Source organism: Gymnogyps californianus, chromosome 2 (genome assembly GCF_018139145.2).
Source record: "Gymnogyps californianus isolate 813 chromosome 2, ASM1813914v2, whole genome shotgun sequence".
NCBI lineage: Eukaryota > Metazoa > Chordata > Aves > Accipitriformes > Cathartidae > Gymnogyps > Gymnogyps californianus.
Genome location: NC_059472.1, coordinates 59,879,271 through 59,904,640, shown reverse-complemented (window position 1 = coordinate 59,904,640; position 25,370 = coordinate 59,879,271). Strand labels below are relative to the sequence as shown.

The 25,370-nt window shown below is 36.6% G+C and overlaps 1 protein-coding gene across 1 annotated transcript in view; it reads left to right on the top strand.

The window, feature by feature from the left end:
- Window positions 1–25,370, top strand: part of LOC127029978 (cadherin-19-like) — a 61,582-nt gene that overhangs the window by 15,203 nt on the left and 21,009 nt on the right. The window contains exons 2-8 of the mRNA XM_050915865.1: window positions 5,800–6,029; window positions 9,351–9,645; window positions 16,420–16,539; window positions 17,184–17,348; window positions 18,090–18,274; window positions 19,468–19,721; window positions 22,770–22,906. Of these exons, the coding sequence (XP_050771822.1) occupies window positions 5,829–6,029; window positions 9,351–9,645; window positions 16,420–16,539; window positions 17,184–17,348; window positions 18,090–18,274; window positions 19,468–19,721; window positions 22,770–22,906 (1,357 nt within the window). The 5' untranslated portion in view covers window positions 5,800–5,828. The remainder of the gene's footprint in view (window positions 1–5,799; window positions 6,030–9,350; window positions 9,646–16,419; window positions 16,540–17,183; window positions 17,349–18,089; window positions 18,275–19,467; window positions 19,722–22,769; window positions 22,907–25,370) is intronic.

Genomic DNA, 25,370 nt, shown 5'->3' with positions numbered 1-25,370 from the left:
TAAGTGCTGTAGCAGGTTGCTAACCATTTCCCCTTGGATTATGGGGGCTTCATTCTGCTCCCCATCCCTCTCTTCCAGCTCAGGGGGCTAGGTACCCTGAGAACAACTGGTCTTACTATTAAAGACTGAGGCAAAGAAGGCGTTAAGTACCTCAGCCTTTTCCTCATACTTTGTCACTATGTTTCCCCCCACATCCAATAAAGGATGGAGATTCTCCTTAGCCCTCCTTTTGTTGCTGATGTATTTATAGAAATATTTTTTATTGTCTCTTGGGATTTGGCCCTTCTGATATTCTCCCTGCATAACCTCACGACATCTTTGTAGTCCTCCTGAGTTGCCTGCCCCTTCTTCCAAAGGTCATAAACTCTCATTTTTTTCCTGAGTTCCAGCCAAAGCCCTCTGTTCAGCCAGGACGGTCGTCTTCCCTGCTGGCTCGTCTTTTGGCAATTGGGGATAGCCTGCTCCTGCGCCTTTAAGATTTCCTTCTTGAAGAATGTCCAGCCTTCCTGGACTTCTTTGCCTTTCAGGACTGCCTCCCAAAGGACTCTGTCAACCAGGCTCCTAAACAGGCCAATGTCTGCCCTCTGGAAGTCCAAGGTAGCAGTTCTGCTGACCCCCCTCCTTACTTCTCCAAGAATCGAAAACTCTATCATTTCGTGATCACTATGCCCAAGACAGTCTCCAACCATCACATCACCCACAAGTCCTTCTCTGTTCACAAACAACAGGTCCAGCGGGGCGCCTTCCCTAGTTGTCTCACTCACCAGTTGTGTCAGGAAGTTATCTTCCACACAGTCCAGGAACCTCCTAGACTGTTTCCTCTCTGCTGTATTGTATTTCCAGCAGACATCTGGTAAGTTGAAGTCCCCTATGAGAACAAGGGCTAGTGATGGTGAGACTTCTCCCAGCTGCTTATAGAATATTTCATCTACCTCTCCATCCTGGTTGGGTGCTATATAACAGACTCCCACCACGGTATCTGCCTTGTTGGCCTTCCCCCTGATTCTTACCCATAAACACTCAACTCTGTTGTCACCGTCATTAAGCTCTAGGCAATCAAAACACTCCCTAACATACAGGGCTACCCCACTACCACTCCTTCTTTGCTTACCCCTTCTGAAGAGTTTATAGCTGTCCATTGCAGCACTCCAGTTGTGTAAGTCATCCCACCATGTTTCCGTGATGGCGACTATGTCCTAGTTTTCCTGCTGCACAATGGCTTCCAGCTCCTCCTGTTTGTTGTCCATGCTGTGTGCATTGGTGTAGATGGACTTCAGCTGGGCTGTTAATCCCGCCATCTTTTCAGGGGGAGAAGCCCTAATTCCTACATGACCATTCTCAGGTGCTTCCATGGTTTCTAATACATCATAAATATGATTAATTCTTTGGGAATTCTAGAAATAATATAGCCTAGGTGTCTACCATATTGTGTGAAACCTAAACTGGTCAATGAAAATCAGTCCATATACAGTCTTTTCTGGAAGGAAAATAGAGCAGCAACACTATAATACACTAGGATTATCAGTAATCAGCCATCTAAAATGCAACTAGGATGAATAACCAGTAGACACAGTACAAATGAACAAATGTATAGTTGAAACTATGAAGGTTTCTATCCATTCAAACTTCTTCTAACACAGTAATCTGTAGGTGTTAGTTACAAATACCCTTTCTTCTTTATCCTATTAAGTGAAAATTAAAGATAGCAACATACAAGGGAGACAAATTTCACTGTAATCATAATAACACCGATGCACAAAACAGAACTTGCAACTGAAACAACATCATGTTAGGCCTCTGCTTGAGATAAGAAATATGTTTCAGAAGCTGCATATTAATGAATTAGATTGGCTTACATGAATTTTTCCACTCTGTTGTTGTTGTTGTTTGCTTGATATTATTAAAACAAGCAAAGACAACACCAAACTCCACAAAAGGAATGTCTTTCAGTAAGGCATTTTTGGTTCTGCTCAGTACTTTCAAGGACAGCGAGATTTGTTTTTCTCAGGAGTCACTGTTTCAAAATCCTACTCTAAAGTAGGATCAAGTACATATACGAGATGCTCCTAATGGTCTCTAGTTAAGGAGTATCTACCACGTCCCTTGTTACCATGTTCCAGTGTTTTGTTACCTCCTAATTAAAAGGCTTTACTTTTATCAAATTATGGGGTTTTTGTTACAAAATTAAGCTGTTTTCTCCTTATTCTTCAGCTAAGAGAACTGGAACAGAATTTATCCTCACCTTCACTGTACTCTGTTTTTTGAGGTTTTTTTAATGCTTTAGAAGGCTGTTGTTTTGTCCACCCTTAGTCTTTTTTTTTTCACCAACAAATATATAACTTCAATATACCCCAGAGGCTGTATTTTTTAAACCTCTTATTCTTCCTATTGTTATTCTTTCAATGCTAGGCAACAGCAGGTATTATTTTGTAATGTAATGACATGTTCATAATTTAAAATATATTACTATTATTAAAACAAAGGGAATTCAGAATGAAGTCAGACTACCAGCACACCTGAAACTAATATCCAGTTTCAAATGGTGACAGGATGTCACTTAGTGATGGTTCTAGAAGAAACCTTACAAAGGACTCTGCAACTTTGTGCCAAGAAGGTTAATCTGTTCCTAGTCTACAGGAAACTTGTGATTTTCATTGTGTATAACAAGAAGATACTGCTTTAAAAGCTGTAGCCTGCTTATTACAACTGCAATTGATATTCTTATTACTCTGTTCTAAGTATCAGTCTTTATTATTGCAATCCAATGCAAGTGAGAGAGAGTGGAGATGTACTTCCTGAAGAATAGGACAGGAGCAGAACAATGGTCCCCATTTCTCTCATTCCCTTGGGAAATTATTAGTGATAGCTCGTTTGCTCTTCTCTGAAAATATGTCTTTTTTTTTCAATGAGAGATTATTCTATTAAAAATTTATCTATTTGTGCATATTACTATAGCACCTAAAAGCTCTGTGCTTTTACTAATCCTCCCTTCTGCTGCATATTATAATTATAACACAGAGTACAAGGTCATTTCATTTACAAAGACCTTACAAATCAAGTGTAAAACAAGAGACAACTGATGGATAGGGAAAGACAGAGGAGTACAAGGGAATAACGAGACAATACTAGTCACTGTGATAGGCAGCAGACTTTGCACAGAATCACCTTAAACACTGTGAACACTTTTTTTCCTTTAAGTAGGTAACACTGAAATTTAGGTTTTTTAATGAAAGACTAGAAATAGAGGAGGGAATAAGAAATTATTTTCTGGATATTTTACAAGAGCTACTTCTGAGAGTGAGTTACAGTCTGTGGAACAGAAGGAAGATGATTGTTTCACAGGGGAACAATTGGATTTATAAAGAATGGCAACATGTGCTGGCCAGAGGCTGGAGGCAGTGTCTCAATGCCAAATGAGTAGGAAGACACTGGAAGCAAATATGCTTTGAAAGATCCTGAAAGTAAAGGCAAATTGAGTATGTCTGATATAGCAGAGAAGAGAAAAGCAGAAATACATATAACTCTCAATTCCATTACATAGCTTTATGTTTTTTTACATTAATTTGCCTACCGTCTGTATTTTCACGTTAAAGTCTTTATACACATAACAGTGTGCAACATGTCAAAATCTAAAAATGTTTATTCCCTCCCAATTTGTCCGAGACGTGATGCTTGAATTGGTGTATCATAGGCTATTAACATAAATTAGTAAAGAGGAGACACTGAAACGGACATATTAATTATGCTCTTCAAGCTGTTCATTGCTGATGGTTAACTGCTGAGTGCATTGCTAAAAGGTGGCCAACAGTAGACCAGCGCAGCCATATTCTGTACCCTCACTATGTTGATGTGTATACATGTTGTCTGTCAGACGAGTTTGATAATGAGTGTCTGTTTGGCATTCACTCTGCATGAAATACTGCCCCACAAGCCTGAAATACTTTGTTGAACAAGGTGGGCAGTGTCAGAACAAGTGGCCAAAACACCAGCTAATGAGTAGCCAGAAGCATTTGCTATGGCCCAGACTGAACACCTGTGTCCTCATTTAAATAGTGGATGAAATAAATTTCTTTATGATTCCTCAGAAAGGTCTCTTTGACTATTCAGCTTTCATTGTTTGAGTTGTCTGTCCTTTGGTATGTACTGCAACAAAATGAATGTTCATTTTCAAGACTAGTTTCTGTGCAAATGACTGCTTAGCATTAAATACACCCATCATACAGAGAGACTCTACAAGGCCTTTAGGCCTTTTAAACCTCACTCAAGCTTTATTTGAGAGCCAAATTGAGTTTTGTTGGCCTTGTCTTCCATGTCACAAATATTATTCTTGCAGCTTTAGGAAAATAAGCAATTTTCCACAGAAAACTGAAACGAGAGAGTACCCAAGTCACATTCCTTCCATTCAAGTCTCGTCTTGCACTGTTACAGCTTTACAGTTGAAAACTAGAAAGTGTTCAGAAATTGGAACATGCACTTTAACACCTACAATTCTATATGCCTTGCTATTAGAACTCCATTATCTTTTTCTCAGTAAATACACATATGCAGATTACATTTTAACAGAATAATGTTCAATGTCATGTAAAATTGCTGGAAGGAAAGAAATAGTTGTCTGTATGACCTGTCTGTCATTTTAAGCAACTATGGCATTTCCCTTCACATACGGATGGGTATTTATAACAGTATTATTTAAATCATGATCTTAAAATACACAAATTTATATTTTATCCTGGACAGGTAAAAGGCTCATGGATTTTTCAGGCCTAAAGTAAATGCAGCCAAATATTTTTTCCAATGTGCTGTACAAACTGACTGGCGTGTAATAAATTCATAAACCAGACTGCTCCTGCATAGGAAATGTTATTCTTCAAGGCTAAAGCCTTGAAAAGAATGGCTAATGCCATTGCCAAGTAAGGTTTTAAGACTTGAAATGTGTGTGGTAAGGATTTTTTCAAAATTTTCTTTTTTGCCTCATAGAAGATGGCCATTCTTAACTAAGCATTGCACTTTATTTAAAATTCAGTTTCATTTATAGTACCCCAAATCACTGAAAAGTCGATAATAGCATACAGTTTGTGCAAAGCCTTCATTTTCTGAAAGAATACTTTGTGCCAATGTAACTAACTGCAGAAACCGACAGCTTTCAAGATGCATTTGCCCTTTGTCTATTTAATTGAAGACAAGAATGTCAAAGGTGGTAAAATCAGTTAAGACAATTTCTATTGACCAGGAAGGAGAAAGTTGCATATTTTTGCTGCTTCTTCATGGTACCCTACCACCTTCAGCATTTTTGCAGGCATTTTGCTGAGTTGGGAAGTAGGGAAAGAAGAGGTTAATAAAAAATCTGCACTGCTCTGTTTCAGCTGTCAGTCACCAGGGCCACTAAGGCTAGATGTTCACCCTTCAGGCAGTTCTGTGACTGCAGCTCAAAATGAGCCCTGTCTAAGCAGAAACATACAATTATTCCAATCAAATTATTCCTAGGCTATACAATACAATTACCCAGCTTAATTTGGAAGATGAATTAATTGAAGGATGATTTTCCTTTTTTGCATAGAAAGTCCCTGTGTAGGATATTCATAAAGGAAAGTTGAACACTTGACTTTCATGCCAGAGTCTCTAAGAGAATCTCTATTTTAATCAGAAACAGATTTTATTTCAGCTCTTTCCTTTTAGGGAGAGAAGGAGGTTTTAACACTGCAAATCAGCTCTCATATTAGCACAGAATCAATATGTAAATGTGGAAAGACAGAAGTGATGCTTTGTCAAAGTTTTTTCTCTTTTTCTCCTCTTCCACAGATGCAAATAGATTGAAAAAGGGGTTCAGTATGAATTGCTCCGCATTGCTGTCTGTCATACTGATGCTGGTTCAACTTTGGCCTTGCTCTCCAAGCATGCTGGAGAACCACAGTGCTCAAAACACAGATCAGTCTTTCACAGCAGTTCGAAGAGTGAAACGTGGCTGGGTATGGGAGCCACTTTTTGCAACTGAGGAACAGACTCCAACGGTGCCTGTGTATGTTGGACAGGTATGATAAGTAATGATTCAAGGATAGTAAAAATTTAGGTTTAATGTGCTGATTAGCAGCTTACTGCCTTGACTTGGAAGACCAAGCATCTCCGGTGACCTGGAAATATCAAGAAAGGTAGAAAGAGGAGCTCAGGGAACTGTGATTAGGCAGCACAACATCTCTTCTTTCCTGTGACATGACTTAGGGTCAGAGAACTCCAAGAGCTGGAGGTCGTGGCAGTACCAAGGACCTTCCTTCACCTAGGTCTGCTGTCAAGGAAACTCCACATTCACTCTGTTACTAAAACTAGTTCCATACACAACAGATGAAGGTATCAAGCTGAAAAGTTCCTTTCTGTCTTCTGAATGAAAGTTAAGGACTCATTTATCAACATCTGGCAATTTGCTTGTGCTATTTTTGGCACTGCATCAAAGCAGCCATACTGAGTGCAGTGTAGTTTACAAACAGTATTTAGCATGATTTTCTATTACACTAAGTAGCAGCTGATTTACCCCTCATTAATTTTTAATGAAGCAGATTAATACTAAATCCTCTTACCACTGAGAAACTACAGGAATCTGCATGGTTCATTAGATTAACATAGGTTTAGCACAACGAGCGATTATTTTTCACCCTCCTTTAAAAATGTGCTTTAAGATAATTGTCTTAATGAGGCTTTATCTGCCCCTTTCTTATCTCTCTGCTTATTATTATTATTATTTATTATTATTATTTATTTTTGTATGCTAGAAGTAATTGTAATCTTGAGATCTAGTTTTCTTTTCTTTAAGGCACTTTCTAGATGAATGAACCAAAATAAGTTTAACTGCTAATTAACTAGCACTAAAATTTAATTGGGCCCAAAGGGTGAAGTGCTCAAAATTCATTAATTACTTTTTCACAGCCCCTTCGAAGTAACTACTATTGAAGTGTGATGTCTCACTTCTGAAAGAACAAGTGTAGACATACTCATTTTTAAATTATTATTACTTTTCCCATAGCTGGAAAAGTTTCCTGTAAAGAAACAACATAAATGTCATGTATTTTCATACAGCTTTAGAAAAATTTCATAATCTTGCCTTTCTATTTCTCACAGATAAACTATGGGGAATTTTTATTGAAGATTATGGTTAATTTATTGCAGTCTAACAATTGTCTAATCAGACATATTTACTTGTGTCTTTTTATTGAGTAGAATATGCTCTGCTTTCAGTAAATGAAGCAGTAGTCTATGATCAACACACAAATTTTTAGTAAGTAAGGCCCTGAAGGAAACTGCATCAATGAAAATACAAAGGTCTCTGTTTTTAAGTCACTATTCCATATCAACTTCTTTTCGCAGTCAGATTCAGAGCTCAATCTTCAAATTTCATTTAACATAGACTCATGAATCCTTTTCCGTTATCATGTTTAAGAAAAAGAAATGTGTCCATCAGCACTGCAATGACAGATATATGAAGGCAAGTACATAAATTCTTGTTCCCAGTTCTCATTTACAACAGAAAGACCATTTATTCCTTTGTGTCTAGCTTAATAAAACAGGTAAACTGAGAACCTTCAGTATGCTTTCTCAGCAAATGTCATCTGTAAGAGACCTCTCATTTAACATGGTCAAGGTCGTTAAAATCTTTTGGGGATAAATGATTCTGACTGAAGAGGTTCAACACCGGTTATGTCTAAACAGCCAGTCCAAGGCATGCTTCCAGTCTCTAAGGGTTTGATGCACTCTGTGATCACATCTGAACCCCATCTTAGATTAAAGATCTAGATATTCATCACCTTTCCCATGCCCTGGAGTTCATGACAAGGAAACCAAGATTTATAGATCAAAAAGAATCTGTGGTGCCCCTTAGCCAGATGCCAAATTTGGATGGTGTTAAAATGAGTTCAACCAGACTGCTCATAAAGGAGTGAACCTGCTCAATGTTTTGCACACAACTACTTATGTTGAAAACATTTGACTTTAAGTTGTTCATATTTTAAATGGTTTTAAACTCCCTAGCCTTGAAAATTCTCTCTCTTGTACTGGTAAGGGGAATTAATTCTATATACTTTAGGGCTGACAGAACTCAGAGCAGGAACTCAAAACTGTTCCTCATATCTCAGAGCACTGTCCCAGTCACATTCTGAATAAACTATCCATTTGATGCATGCAGACAATTATGCATTATGAAAATCTTCAAAAGGCATGGGCATTGTTCTAAAGAAAAGTTAAAATATTTTTTTGCAACTTCAGAAGCTATTACAAAATATATGGACTAGATCCAATAGGGAAATGTGCCCTTTACACCTCATAGTTACTTCTTTCCCACTCTGTGGCCTCGTATCCTACACTGAGCTGTAGGGTCAATAAGCATGAAGCAAAACAGTGAGATTATTGAAGTCAACAGGTAGACATATTATTTGCATTTAAAACCTGCTGCTTTGTAGGAGAAGCAGGTTGAATATTTTTTTTTCTTTTTTTTACATTGGATTTTTCATTGATTATCCAGGCTCTTAGAGATTTTGACACCTTTTTTTCTAAACCCAAAATAAATAAAGAAAAAATTGGAGAATTAATGATACGATAGAAATTGCTGTTCCCATAAAGTTCAACTGTGGATGCTTGACATGTTAAGAAATTAAGTTATTGCTGTTAAAAAAGTACTGTTACATATTGTTAACATTAACAGAACTATTTTTTTGGCATGAATAAATGCACCTGGACTGCAATGGTCTCCAGGGCTCAGCTTCATCAGAGGAATCATCATCGTAAAGTTCATCTGAGCAAGACAACAGAGGATGCAGATCATCCTGGAAGGAAATGGAAAAAGTCTACCAATTTATTTCAGAATAAATAGTACAGGCTTATACCACAGAATGGCTTTTCATCTCTTTAATATTTCAACAGAAATAGAACACCACTGTCTCTCATATTTACATTTAGTATTGCTGAGTACAAAAAAATATATAAAACTTACAAAGTACATTTGTCATTCATAATAATAAAAAGTTTAGATAATGTTTAATGACCTTTGCATTCTTTTCAGCAGAAGTTTATGGGAGCTGATAAAACAATGAACTAAAGTATGTACTTACATTGATTCCCTTCACTTCAAAGTGGCTGAAGCATCTTTTTTCAGGTTTACTATGCATTTATGTGTCTGTTATATCAATACTTTAAAACTGAGCCATGGCTGGCTGAAAATATGACAGTACCCTCTTTTAAATATTAGTATCCAAGAAGGCTCACTAGTGACAGGGTTCATTGTAGAATGAAAACAAACAAAGCCTAAAATGAATATTAAAAAACTTTATTCCTCCCAAAATGTGGCTTATTTTTCTGTTCTGTACTTGCAGCTGAAATCAGATTTAGACAAGCAGGATGGCAACCTAAAATACATTTTGACTGGGGAGGGAGCTGGAAGCATTTTCATCATTGATGAAAATAACGGCGAAATTTATGTGACACAAAAGCTGGATCGAGAAAAGAAACCCTTCTACACTTTAAGAGCACAAGCAATTAACAGGAGCACTCAGCTTCCTGTTGAACCTGAATCAGAATTTATTATCAAGGTTCGAGATGTCAATGATCATGAACCACAGTTCTTGGATGGACCTTATGTGGCCACTGTTCCAGAGATGTCACCTGAAGGTATGACATGCTGTGAACCAAACTCTTTATTTCCTGATTTTTTTTCTAGGTAGCTATGTCGATATAAAATCTTAATAACATATTTTATAGACTGCCTTTCAGTGAGAAGGAAGCAAACTATTTTACAAGCTTGGAAATTTGCAAAGGTGTGTGCTTAAACTGAAGGTTGTGCATACCTCTACTTAACATCCTTGCCTTTAAATATTTAGGTACCTACATGTATCCAAGTCCTTCTACAGAATCTGGATACATGCTTGAATTGACTATTGAGAGTTGTCTTTCCCATCAGTGATTCAGCCTTGAAATTGGTACTTGTTTAAAAATACAACTTTACGATTCGAAATAGGTAGAGTACTATAGCCAGTTGATACTGCAAAGGAGATTTGGGGCTGACAGATTTCATTACTTTTTCAATCAGTGTAGCACCCTAGTCTCTAGAAAATTGTTCAGTGTATGATTATTGTTACAACCTGTCAGCTCTTCAGGCTTTTACCAATCTGAAAGAAAAGTAGCATACACGTAAACTTTAAAGTCCTCTGATCTCAGTTGACTCTCTTAAGGGTATAAATATAAGCTTGGTTGAACTGAAAAGTACTCAGTAGTATCCTTCAGTCCACTCTGATTCTGCTTAATAATTAAACAATATGTCTTTATTATACCCTGTGTAGTATAAATCATATTATAATGTAACTGGAAAAGAATCACATTCACATCACAGGCACTCACGATTTCCCCCCGCCAAAGATAGGGATAGTTTCCTTCCTGTAAGTAATGCGTTCAGAACAGGAATGGTATGAAGCTGATGTGGGGCTGATGTGATGACCACCCTCACACCATGTATGATGCCTACCTATTTACACTGCCAAGCCTCTTTCCTATCAGGCAGCTTCATTTGCTTTGGATTAGATGGTGTGCAGTGAAGGACTGCCTTCCGAATTCCTAAGCACATGAATTGTAATTTTCCTGTCAAGAGGAACAACTTAATCCTGCACCTCTTCTTTCGCACCTCCACATGATCAAACAGACTCGTACTAGGATCTGTCATGTATCTGGAAACTTAATACAACAAATAATACAAAGCAAAGTCAACATCTGACAAATATAGGTGTATATATACATATATGTGTACATCCACATATGCACACATAATGTGTATACACATACATTTAAATCCTTAAAAAAAATCCAAGTGTGAATGCAGCTGACATAAACAAGCATGTTATAGATACTGCTATCTCCAAATAACTATCTTCAAAAATCAAAGGAAAACTCCATTCTTTAAATCTTACAGAAAGAATCTCAGTAATCTTTTAAACTCGTCCCCCTATCTCTTGTGGTTATTGCTATTGCAAATAATATTGAAAAGAAATTCAAATATTGTGCTAATTAAAACTGTATGAATTAATGAGGTCATTAGCGTAATAACACCAATGATCATAAAAGGTAATAAAAACTATGTTTCATTCAGCATTACCCGTTCAACTTTTAGGGCAGTTTCAGTGAATCTTTCACAGGGAGCTGTAAACTTTATCTTCTTCTGCCAGCCTGGATAGCAGTTGCAAGAAAAGGGTATTCATGCCTGTGGTTTAATCAAAAGTGGGGTTAGTATCCTAATTTCTGCCAGGAAGCAGTAGCTCACCATCACTGCCAGCAATAGCTACAAAAGACATCCATTTAATCAATTTATTTCCTAGTCACCCTGCTTGTACCACCTTCTACCAGGGAAATCACTTTTGGGTGTATGATTGTTTCTTCACTGCCACTTTCTTTCATAGAGACAGACTTCTTTGTCTCAAGACTTCTGCATCTGAGCTCTTGGTCAAACAACTTTTTCTAATATAATCAGTTGCTTGTTCAGAGGGTACTTCTAGTCTTTGCATCTTGCTCATTCACTCAAGTTTGGAGACAAGAAGACAGGTGCCTTGTCAAGCACCTTTGCATTTTTTTTATGATGTGCTCACAGTAATAATGGGCATAGTTCATTGTCTAGAATTATCTAGGTATTTTTATCTGGGATTACACAGATTTAGGACTTTGACAATGCCCTTTTCTTTTGCTTTTTTTTTCTTTCCTGTGGTAAATTGTTGTTTATGAGGCACTTGGTCTCTTATAAAAATGGTTTTAAAATAGCTGATAATTTAGTATGGCTTGATTTATACTCACACAGACCTGTAACCATTCACAGAAGTATATCAAGAATTGATTTATGGATTCCTTCTATTTTATCTTCTGGTCTTAATGATGAGCTCCTGTCTTAATGATGGCTATATGGAAAAAAAAGAAAAAAGTTAGGTAGGGCGGTACTTATGGCCAAAAACAACAGTAGTAATCTTTTCCCATATACCTCTGTTTCTCACCTGAAACCATCAACAAGCGGTTGACAGATAAGCAGTTTCAATCTATATTGACTTGAGTTGGCTATAAATTGATACCTTAAAAATGAAAGGCTCAGTAGTCTTTATCCAATCTCCTGTGTCATGTATTATATATTTAAATTCCTAAAGTACCGTATCACTTCAGCATAAGATTAATTAAACTGCAACAAACTTAATTTATTTTGTGATATTCCTGTCAGACTATAAAAAAGATTCCAGTAAAATGTAGACATATATGAAATGCAAAAAAAAAAAAAAAATCAGAAGTAACACCACTTCCCATTTGTCAGAATGGGTAAAAATAAAACAAGATCCCTGTGTGCCTCCTCTCTCAGACACAGACTACCTGAAATAGTAAACTTACAGATTTGCAATCATCCAGTGTGTGATGTGAATCTAAGTCAGTTCTACAGATCTTGAAATATTTTCTACGCTGCTTCTTCTACATTTGACCTCTCTAGCACTAATACCATAGCTATTTCAGAGATCATTCTTTCACCTACTTCTTCCATGTAGACACTACTACACTACTGCCATACTAATATGTATATCTGGCATATAGAATGTAAGTGCAGTGGTATATAATAGTATATACCTTAACAATGGTCAGCTCCAATGAAACAGCTGAGCCACACCATGAGGACTTCTCTGGGCTCTCTTACCCTGCTTCTCAAAGGCTAAGGACTGCAATTCTGAGGTGAAACCTCTTTCAGTGTGCATCCTAAAGCATTAATCATTACAAGGAAATTTCTAACCTCTCAGTAGATAGAAACAGTAAACAACTAAAATTTGCAGCATTGATACCTTAATAGTTCATTATATCAGTGCTTTTCTCCCAGTAAAACAGAACATCCTCTTGCATAGTAAGGGATGTAGACCAGAATTAGTTTAAATGATACAGTGCAATAGAGAGACTTGGCCTTTGCTGTGTTTCCGAGCTCTCTAGCAGCAGTTCTGCTCACTGATGCTAGTCCTGGGATGCCCTAGTAATTTCCTCACAGAAAACATGCTCAGGAAGTGTGATCAATACTTGGGAAAGCAGTTCACTGTTAGTGAACATTTTGTCTGGAACTAAGAAAGCAAGGAGAGAATAATTCACAGCCGGCCACTTGCCTCAGAGAACCACAGAAAAACAGAAAATAGGCACAGATAATTTTGCCTAAAGTTAGGTACAAATATTAATATATATACTAATGTGCCAACAAATTAGAATACATTTTAATTCTTTCTTAGCTCTCTTTTATCTTCAGTATTAAATTTTATTAGGATTTCATATACAAGTGTCACAGTAAATGAAAAGTGTGTCAGCGAATGTACTCTCTTCTGAGAACACAGGATTGTGGTTTTCCCTCAGGCATTTGGTACAATTTGACGTTAAGTGTCTTCCATATAGCTATTAAACTTGGACAAATGCAGCATATCTGATGGAATGGTTAAGAGTCAGATGCAATAATATATCAGTACTTAATGTTTTTATAGATTTCAAGCTCTAGTTAGAAAAATGAATAACTATTTGCCATATGAGGGCCCTATAGTTTACCTAATGGGCTGCACTATATAAGTGGCACTGCTATGTTTTGCCCAAGAAGGGTGAAACTAAGGCTGCAGGAATACAAAAAAAAAATCTTATACAGCAATCAGCGAAATGTAGTTCGCCTTAAATAAAGCTAATAAAAAGCAAAAAGTGTGTAAGCATGTTTACTATCCAGCTTAAGACATTACTGTGTATGTAAAACACATATTTGGGGCTAAACTTTATATCAACTTCACACACACTCCCATATTCAAAAATGCATGTTTGAAAGCCTACAGACATATTCAGTTAATTTGTCTCTGCCATGATATCCATTTTCACATAAATGTTGTGAAACTGTATCATGATTGGATTGTCAATTATATCACGTCATGGATGACTGGACTGTCAAGAGGTGAGGTTTTGGGGTTTTTTTGTTTGGTTTTTTTTGGGGGGGGGGTCATGTGTTAATTGGTTGTTTTAAAAGATATTATTTGTATCTGATCAATTATTCTTCTCCCAACCATGGAGTTACAAAAAATGGCTTTTTGGAGTTTTTGAGTACGTAATATTAACATTGTGATTTCTATCACTCAAATACAAATGTCTAGGTAAACATGATTCCATTCAGCAAATGGCTTTGTTTGCTGTCAGTTAGATGTATAAAGAAATACAGGTTTCATGGCAGTGAAAAACTAAAAACTGAACAAATATTCTAAACCCAGGATAACATTTTTGTTCTGCTTATTACATAGCCGGTATTTAATGTAGAAGTTCATATAGTGATCATGAAATCTTTGTCCTAAAAAAATGTGAGAAACCATATTCCTCTCTTTACATGGTCTCTTGCCACCCCAGTTAAAAATAGTCTTCCTCCTGAGATTGCAGGAGATCTGTTATTGCTTCGCTCCAGGTCAGCTCCCTTTTTACCAGATGCCCCTCGCCTGCTCACCTTTCCATTATATCCACCAGCTGCATCTCACTGAGCCCAACTGGACAAATTCCATGGTTCTGCCTTCTGCTACACTCTGGAAGAGTCAACAGGCAAGCAGAAAAGTAGGCTGGGGTTTAGAGAAGCAGCAAATGCTGTTTTAGATTCAGCATTTCTTTCTAATGGTTAGAAACTGTGTAGAAAAAAAATCTACCTTTAAATGAGTGAGATGCACAAAATATGTAATGATAACTTTGCAGTCCTATATATGTTGGATTTTATTCCTGATTTATTGTATACGGTGCTGCAACCAAGTCCATTTCTAAGTGTAGTTGTGGGCACTTGGGTTTATTTAGTAGAAAATGGCATTTATAACAGACTGTACCTATTGGATTATTCATAGTTCTTGATCCCTTCCTAACTAGCATGCCATTTTTTTTGAAAGCAACTGCGTTCTAGTCATGCTAAATTGTCCTACAGGATAAATTTCCTGTATTAATTATAACAGTTTCCATAGGCTGCAGCTGATATGAAGTTAATGGTTGTGTAGCTGAAGATTTCCTTTACCCTTCAGTCTTATTAAAGAATACTGTTATTTCTGAAGCGTATATGTGCCCTGATTAAATATTAATCTGTCATTTTATCTTTAACATTTCTCCAGAGCAATAGGGAGCAGTATATATATGTATACATCTATACACACACCTAATACACACCTAAATGTCAGAAGTTTGGTATTGTAAGTATGTTTTGAAGGACATATAACTCCAAAAGTTGGTGGCAATCAATAACATTTTAGTGTACCTCCACTCTGAGAGAAGATAACACATATTATGGAATCACTTGAAGTGCTGCTGAATAAATTGGGAGAAAACGCTGATTTTTAAATAATCAAAATATTTCATTCAACATAACCTTATATAAGAGAGCCTTCTTCATTTCTATTTAAAAATAAAACTATTGAACTGCTAGAAAACTCAGAAATAATATATTTGTTTTATTGAGGATAAGTATCAACTTTGAGTTTGTCATAAAAAAGGTGTTTCTGGTCTAACTCCTTGCACTCCATCGTTTCTTCTTCTTTTCTCCTCCAGCATAACTATACAGCTATATTGGTAAGCAAGTGCAACCATGTGAACGTATGCCAGAAAGTTTTAGAAAGTAGCTTGATTTCCTGCTGTTCCTCACGAGAAGTGATATTTGTATTCTTAACCTAGGTGAGGAAAAAAGACAAAAATAATGATTACCTTACAAAATGATACTCCTGTGAATATTTTATTTTAAGGACAGTCATCACTGATGGTGCCATGAGATCGCTGTCAATCTGGTATCTAGGATATAACCAGCTTCCAGCCAGAGATGAAATCAAGCTCTGCAGATTGATTCTGCTGTGTTTTTGCATTGGGGATTCTGCCGCCATTCTTGCACTGGGACAGGCTCATTAAAGACTCAAAGATAAAAAAAGTTATCAGAGCTTTGTTATACTTCTTGGCTGCTTTGCTTGCTAACAATTAATTTCTTTATCACCAGTGGGCCTACTGGTGATAAAGTGGCTGTGTTGTCTTATTCCCATAGGAAACTTCCATAAAATACGTGGAAGAATATATAAGGGGAGGAGAAACAATTTGCTGTACTCCATTCACATATCAGAAATTAGGGAAAAAGGCATAAGATATATAGTATTTTAAGCAACATAAATATAGTGCTGAAAAGTCATACGTTATTTATTTTTATTTTAATTGAAAATTTGAATGCAACAAGAATAGTTGCTGAGGAAATATTTTGCCTTTTTAATGATAAATTTTAGAAGGTGTTATTTACTCCTGTAGATTTTCAGGGCTGTTTGCTAATATAACTGGTATGTTAAAAGGTTTTTAAAGAGTTTATGTTTGGTAATTACAAGATAATTTACACAAGAAGAAAATAAACATAATCTATTTTATTTTTTCCTTGAGGTACTTCGGTTACACAGGTAACAGCTACAGATGGTGATGATCCTTCTTATGGGAATAGTGCCCGTCTGCTTTACAGTCTCATTCAGGGACAGCCTTATTTCTCTGTGGAGCCAAAAACAGGTACTACAAATGATCTTGTAACTTGAAAACTTTCATAAACTAACATAAAATGCATGCAAGCAAAAATGTCTTTCTTCATTTCAACACAAAGATCAACTGATACCACCATACATTTGTAAATCTTCATATAGTTCCTAGATCTAAAAAAAATCAATTATTTCTTTCCCATAGGAAGCTGAAATTCTTTCTCTCTAAAGAATCAACAATTTATTTAGCAGATTATCTTGCTAAAGAAACGAGTTGGATTCTGAGTACCCCATTCAACCTAGGACCTAGGAACACTTCTGGGTTAACAGCTTTACAACTCATTATATGACATTCCTATCTCTATGTTGGAGAAACCACAGATATGTGACATCCCTCCAAAATCCTGATTTCTGGGGAAGAAAGATGGTTATATATGGTAGAGGAGATACACGGTGTGTTCTGCTCCCCAGAACTCTAAGTATGCAGAATGGATCTGTCATACAGCGTGGATGTTGCCATGAGTACTAATTCCCAGTATTAGGACAGTTGTGCTGTGCACGGTCTAGAATGTAAATTCATAACTGTCCAATGATGCATTTTATACCCATATTATATGGCCAGATGTTGGGTAAAAATGGGACTATTATATGTTTTTATATTATATTTTTCATTTTTAGGGGTCATCAGAATGGCTTCCCAAATGGATAGAGAAACAAAAGATCAGTATTTGGTCATCATCCAAGCCAAAGATATGGTCGGGCAAGCAGGGGCATTTTCAACAACAGCCACTGTTACCATCAACCTCTCCGACATCAATGACAATCCACCTAAATTTCAACAGCGTGAGTATAGGCTATTTACAGTAGTTGAAGTCTTGAGGAAATTTAGATCTACTGTAGCTCTGTTAAGTTCACTGGTAGGTCTTTTCAGAACAGGTCTGTGCTTTGACTTCAGCATACAGATTTAAATAAAAATAAAACTTAAAAAATCCCCCACAAAAGCTCAAAAATTAAGAGGAAAAGAAAACCTATCATTACAAAAGACCTCAGGCCTGCTGTTTTTATCAGTAGGCTTTGGAGACAAATGACTTACTAAACTGCTTTCCATACTGTTTACTCTACCTAAGCCTAAAATCTGGGCAATGGGATGTATAGTATCATTTTCATTCACCTTCTTTCTTTTTCTCCTCTCTCCATTCTTTGCTGACAGATACTGTAAAATTTTTGGCAAATGATGTGACCTTCTCTGTCCAGGGAGTTTCTAGCAGATGTGGGAACTGCTAGCTGGGCTGTCAGGAAGAACTGGTGAAATGCAGTTGGAGAGTCTGCCCTCCACTGTTTTTTCACCCTGTTGGTTCTTCTTAGCTCTTTATTTGTTGCTAAAGTGGGGCTGAGACAGGAGGACTCAGGAGTGGGAAGGTTGTCATCCCCTGCCCCCAAGATCTATCCATTGCTGGATTAGATCCATTTATCTAATAAAAGCTGGGGGCTTTCCCCAACTTTCTGAGAGCCTCAGGCCATCATAGCTACAGCAGCTATTAACCATGGCAGATCACTAAACTGTGCCAGTATTTGTTTCTTTAGGACTCTACTATATGAGCGTCTCTGAAGAGGCTCCTGTAGGCACTACTGTAGGCAAAGTCTTCGCAGAAGACAGCGACATAGGGGAGAATGCAGCCATGAATTATTTCATTGAAGGAAATAGCTCTGATGTTTTTGACATCATTACTAACAAGGAGACTCAAGAAGGAATTATCTTATTAAAAAAGGTGAGATCTCAGAAACCTTCTAAAAAATCTCTAAATACTGGAAAGAACCTCCTCAAGCAAGCTGGATGTTTAAAAAAGGCCTATTGTTTTGGATTCTAGTACCTTTTCTTTCTTCAGGCTTTGTGATTTGATTGGGATGTTAGGGGGATAAAAAGAAACATGCTTTTCTTTCTGTTTACTTTTTTTGACTTATTCCTATTACTGCTGAATACTATAGTGGCAGTCAAAGTATCGTAATGTTGTTCCTAGCTGTGCAACACAGTGTATCCCATTGTGAGAAAATGTTCTATCTCTTCTGTGCATCATCTGTAAAATCTTTATCAATAAATTGTACACAATATTTCCTCACTTCCAACACCTGTTAAACTTAACTGAAGCCAGAATGTATTACAGTATTAGATAGACAGTGGAGTTTTTGTTGTGACATAGCTTTGAAGAGACGCTAAATACACTCAGAAAGATACCAGTTTATGAATTAAGATATTTAAGAGGCTTTGATACTGTGTGATTTATTTTGGAATCACATAGGAAGATTTCTAGGTCATCTGGGTCATCATCTGAAATGATGATAGTTTGATAGTCTAGTGAAATCCAGGACCCTGTAGAATTGAATGCTATAAATTTGGTGGGGTTTTTTTCTATTTGGATTTATTACAATTCAGGAAGGTATTTATTTAGTATTTCTTTTTTTAATTACAGAAGATAATGACTATCTAAAATAGTAATGTAACAAAGTGTTTATTAAACACTCATTGTTGCCTTCTGGAATTTATTTCCTTTAGAGACGAAACTTTAACACATGCAGCTTAACCCCTACAGATTAACTGATTCTCACTGTTTATGTAAGAGTAAAGAATAGTGTTCACTAAGGTTACGCCTGTGTTGGAAATACAAGTACTACTAGAAGAAGTTGTTTTTCTTAGGGCTGACATTCTATGGGAATACTTCTTTAACAGTGTTGTTTAACTGTAACATTAAAGCCAGACTACATGCGAAAGCAAACAATGGCATAGCACAGTTTAATTTTAAAGTGTTTTTAACATAAAAAAGAAATCTTATAAGTAATTACTTCTGAAATATTCCCAAAAGAAGGGTAGCACTATTTCATTTTTAATCTCGCACCACTTACTGAACTGTATTTAATTCAAATGTGAAAAAAGAAATATTCCACATCTCACTTTCTTTCTTAACAGAAAGTGGATTATGAGAGCAAAAGGAGATACAGTATTCGAGCAAAAGTTGTAAACAGGTACATTGATGACCGTTTTCTGAAAGAAGGACCATTTGAAGACAAAACCATTGTCAAAATCAATGTGGAAGATGCTGATGAACCTCCAGTTTTTACCTTGGAGAACTATGTGATGGAAATTGCTGAAGGGGCTATGAGTGGCTCACTGGTGGGCGTTGTAACTGCTAGAGATCCAGACAATGATGACTGCCCAGTCAGGTACCTAACTTAAAATGTGAACAGGCCTTAAATATAAATGTAGTTGGGATGTCCAAAGGCTACTTCTATTCCTTACCTTGGCTCATGATTATGGTTAATCATGCTTTCATTGTGATAGCCTAGGTTATTCCAGGTGTCATGGTTTAACCCCAGTAGGCAGCTAAGGACCACACAGCCACTCGCTCACTCCCCCACCCACTGGGATGCGGGAGAGAATCGGAAGGGTAAAAGTGAGAAAACTCATGGGTTGAGATAAAAACAGTTTAATAATTAAAAAAAAGAAGAAACAAAGAAAACCACAAAGGGAAAAAACCCACAACAAAACCCCAAGAAAAACAAGTGATGAAAAAAAACCCAGAATAATTGCTCACCACCAGCTGGCCGATACCCAGCCAGTCCCCGAGCAATGGCAGTCCCTCCCAGTCTTATTGCTGAGCATGACATCATATGGTATGGCATATCTCTTTGGTCAGTTGGGGTCAGCTGTCGCAGCTGTGTCCCCTCTCAACTTCTTGTGCACCCCCAGTCTACACGCTGGCGGCACGGTGTGAGAAGCAGAAAAGACATTGGTGCTGTGTAAGCACTGCTCAGTAATAACTAAAACATCCCTGTGTTATCGACGCTGTTTTCATCACAAATCCAAAAATAGCCCCATACTAGCTACTATGAAGAAAATTAACTATTCCAGCCAAAACCAGTACAGTAGGTTAAATCCTGACGCCTAGCCCAAAATCTAAATAAATGAGCTTTGTTTGTGCACCTTTGCAATCACTTTGAGATAGGGTAATATTTTAAACAGTGGCCTGGAAGAGGCTGTGCAGAGCTAGGGTACCACGGCCAAACATGTAAGTGCCTGGAGGTGTTCCAGTCTGTTCCCAATAACTTCTGGAGATATGGAGAGATGGATTCATTGCTGGGAGGGAGACACAGAACAGCTCCACTGGCATCTGTTCAGCTCAGCATGACCAAAAATTTAACAATTCCCTACATCTACTGCAATTGCCTCACAGAGATATTATATAGAAAGAGTCCCCCAGGCTTTTAATTTTGCAAAATAATTTTGCTGTCTCTTAAGGGAGAAAACAGGTAATTAATCTTTAACATGGGGTTTATAATTAAAATAGCTTCTTGAGTTACTTGACGTCACTGTATACTGTGCAATTTAGACAAGCTAGGATGCAGGGACAAATGGATGAGACACAAAATAATTTATGACGTGTAGATTCCTAATAGCAGAAATATATATATGTATATATATTGCTACCTATAGTTACGGCTTCAGAGGTTTAGTCAATGCAAGGCCATTTGTTATGATTTTACATTCATTTACTGTTATTTAGTAAGCTAGTCATAGGTTAAATTAAATAAGAATAAAAATATACATGTTTTTGTTTTTCAAAAAAAAAAAAAAAAGCTTGTTTTGTGGTTTATTTAGATGACTGCAACATCTCCTGTGAAACATTTAAACATGGTGCATATCTATGACTTCTTCTTAGTTTGAAATATTTTGATGGAACTTGCTACAAACTGAATATGTCTGCATAGTCCCAAAACAGTGACGCATATATTGCATCACTGAGTTTCTTTAAAATAGAGTATGTCACTTCTAATGTAAAGATATGTTTATTGGGCTAAGTGCCATGCATATGAATCTAATTTTGAAACCATTGCTATCATAAACGACAGCAGTTTCTTATAATATAGAAAACCAGCTGTGTTGCCTCGTGGACCCCAGTTTTCAAACAAACAAAGTGAAAAAAACCGTGCAACAACACCTCACTACATCAATAATAAAAAATAACTAAAAATATTAAACATAGATTTTCTGACAATTGTCTATAAAGAATCAGATTACCAAAAAAAACCCCAAACAAAACAAAACACCAATGTCAGAAAACCTTAAATAGGCTTTGGATGCAGAGGATGAGGAATATTCACATAAAAAAAAAAAAAAAAAAAGAAGAAATTGAATTGTAAATCCCTAAAATAGAGACTTATAAATGTCAAATCTTTGGCTCAAATGATAAGAACTTTCACTGACTGTGTTGTGCTGGTTCCTTGATTTATCCTCTTACTGATTTTCAAAACAGACAAAATGTAACTATAAATAACAAGTTGGAGTCATCCAACTGCTGGCACATAATCTGAGCTGGAGTCCTAAGTGCCAACAGGAGATAGAAAGACTTTGTCAAACACAATTAAAGGTACAATAAAAGAGGGAATAGTTGTACCTGGGAATTCCAAACTGGAGTGGTAAGAACCTTTCAACTCTTCAAACAGGTATTATTTTCATGAAGCAGACTCTACTAGGAACTGTGACATACGGTCTTTTTTTTATTTGTCATGAAAAATATTGGTAAATATCCTTTACATTTGAACCAATATCTTTAGTGTCTTTTTCAGTCCATCTCTGGCCTGTGACCAGTGGTTAGACTTTAACAATTTGAACGGTATGTATGTACGTATGTGTGCATGTGCATGTCCACATATGGACATAGCATCCAGAGCCTTTTCAGTGAAGACTCAGGAACACCGGACTCATTTGCAATCATCTCCTGCATTAGGGTTTTGCACCCTGCCTCAGTGTCACCTCATTACAGATAGTTGTCTGTTTGTCTTTATAATGCCCGTTCCCTTGGCATCAGAGCATGTCAGCAATGATAAAATATATTTGCCATTATACCTCCACTTAGCTGTTAGTGTTATTCATTTCACAAGTGGCACTTTTGCTGTTTCTTTTCAACGAAGTCATTCACCTGCTGTGAGCCTGACTTAGAAGTAAGAATGAATAATGCATTTCAGATTCAGTTCACATTAATATAGATCTGAGACATATTTAGTTTTATAAAAAGAAGAGCTTTGATCTTGGCAGCAGTGAATTTTGAATGCTTATAAGTGTACATTTTTCATGATTTCTGAGTTGTTGCAGCACACATTTATATGTATATATGCACAGCTCTGTTTTCTCAACTGACAATAGCTTTCTATGTCCTTGCCTCTGATGGAACGTTTCAGTATTAGGGAATCTCTTTACTTTTTTTGGTGAAGGTACTCTATTGTCCATGGCATGCATTTAAAGAGATTGTTCAGCATCAATGAACACAATGGAACAATCATTACAACTAAACCTCTGGACCGAGAGATAGCTTCTTGGCACAACATAACTGTTACAGCCACAGAAACAAGTGAGTAAGAAATTTAAGGAATGCTGTGTTTTATATACTGTGAACTGTAATTATCCTCTGAATATGCCTTCTTCTAAGTGGAGAATACACGCTTCTTTCTCATTATAATACTGTTGCTTGCTACATTAAGGAGCATTATTAAAATGATTACTTAAATAGAAGTGGAATGTATTTGAGCTCCAAGGTCCTGTGCTCTTTCATAAAAGATGACCTTATAAAAAAAGAAAGGAAATTGTAATAGGATCGAGACTGTAACGCTTTCAAGTTACACTGAAGCATACGAATTGCTCCTGCAGTGCAGGATCTTATGTTAAATTAGACCCTGGTTAATTTCACACCAGATTTTTGACTAGTGTGAAATTAGCCAGGGTCTAATTTAACACCAGTCAGAAACCTGTGGCTCATTAATTGTGAATGTAAGGCCTAAATAAGCTAGACTTCTCTTCAGTGACAATTAAATCTGTGAAGCGTCCTTTATATAGATTTCACCTGTCAGTTTGGTTTGAAAGTCAAATGCAAATTGCCTCTGTTTGTGCTTTTGGTGATCTGGTTGCCCTAACTCTGGGACAACACTCTAGAAAATTAACAGCTACTGATTTATAAGGCAGTTTAACAAGATTATTGGGATATTATTTAAAAACTAATCACATCCATCCTCAGGAAGGAGAAAAAAGCATATGAAACTAGAGTCCAATCAATAAATCAGACAGGTTTTGCCAAATAATTTTAGCACGTTTTTTTATTCCTGAATCTCAGTTAAATGCTATTTGTTGCTAAGACTACTTTAAACACACATTCATAAATTGCACTATTCCCAAAAGGGAGCATTCCCTGTACATATGTAGAATATTACTGCTAGAAGTTTAATATACGATAGTCAGTAGCCTTTTTTTATTGAAGTCTTTATTTTGTGTTTGGGAATTGATAGTATTTCTTCCTTTTCAGCTTCTCTGTGAGTTTTTAAGCATGAATGTATTTTACTTATGTTGTTGGGCAGCTGGCAGGTGTTGGTAAAATTGATCTCTGGCATATTTTTGTCATGTCTTGAATAGCGCTATGGAAACACAGCAGGATGACTTTGGTCTGGACTTTTCTGTTTAGTTAAACAATAAAATAGGAAAGAACCAAATGTTACAAATGAATAAGTGTCTCCTGCAGCAAAAGAAAGCAAGTCTTTCACAGTAATGAAAGTTATTGTAGAGAAACCAAGCCCTCATTATCGTCATATTCTTATTCTTTATTTCTTTAATGATGATAAGGTCACTGTCTATAACACTATATTCAAAAGCATTGAAGTTAGGTCACCTTGGTCTGGGCATACCTGAAATGATTTATATTATGAACTAGTAGCATTTTATTCCTTGAAATATAGTCATAACATACACTGTGTGTATGAGACATTTGGTGCATGACATTGTGGCTCCACTGAAGCCAAATCAAAATGCCATCCACACAAGCTATTCATTGCAGCTGAGACAGATATTGAAACTGCATTACAACAGCAACCTCCCTAGGGGCCTATTGAGGTCCTGGCATTCATAAAGGACACAAACCTTTTGCCTCCATTGCAATGACAGGGATCAGAGATTAGTAAAAGGAGCTTGCCTCTGTTATTACAGACTTGTGGTGTGGATCATCCTGTCCTCATGGCATTGAGATAGCATGTTTTAAAGGTACCCAGAAGTAGATCTAATTCATTGGACCTTAAACGCAAGCAGTCGGAAGCTGCAATCAGTTGAGTCTTATTCCACTTCATGCCTAATATGGTTCTAGCTCAAGAGCAATCAAGTTTCCTTTGATCAGTTTTCACTTGGTTGTAATCAGCTTCCACCTAGTACAAGGCTGAAGCGTAAACAGCAGCATTCTAACCATGCATGAGAGCAAGAAATCCTTAAGACATCAGCTTTACTTAACACTGATGTACTGAGTCAGATGAAGATTGACAATTCATTCATTTAGAAGAGGAATATCTTCTTCAGCTTTCTTTCTATTGAACTATAGATGATCAACAAAAATTCCCAGTGATAGCAACTGGCTTGAGCTTACTTTGATCCTCATTTCTCTATACACCCATTGGAAAAGTGCATTACCAGTCATAAGCAAACTTGCCCACAAGAGACAGCAGTCATTTTCCCACTGGGTCTTGCAGATGTCCTTTCACAGCGGGTTCCAGACCTACTACATGACTACAGAACTTACAGGTCTTTGAAGGTTTCAGTCATGGATCATATAATTAATTCAATATTTAATTGTCACTCCACTTTGGTCATATATACTTTTGTTGACAGACTTCTAACTTTTTAGATTAGTCATTTTAAAAAAAAAAATTGTGTCTGTTTCCTTTAGGAAGTAAAGAAATTTGCTTTAACTTAAATTATAATTATAACAACAACTATTATTATTACTGTTATTATTACTACAAGTTTCCTTTTACTAAATTATGACAATGCCAAGCTTTCTTTAA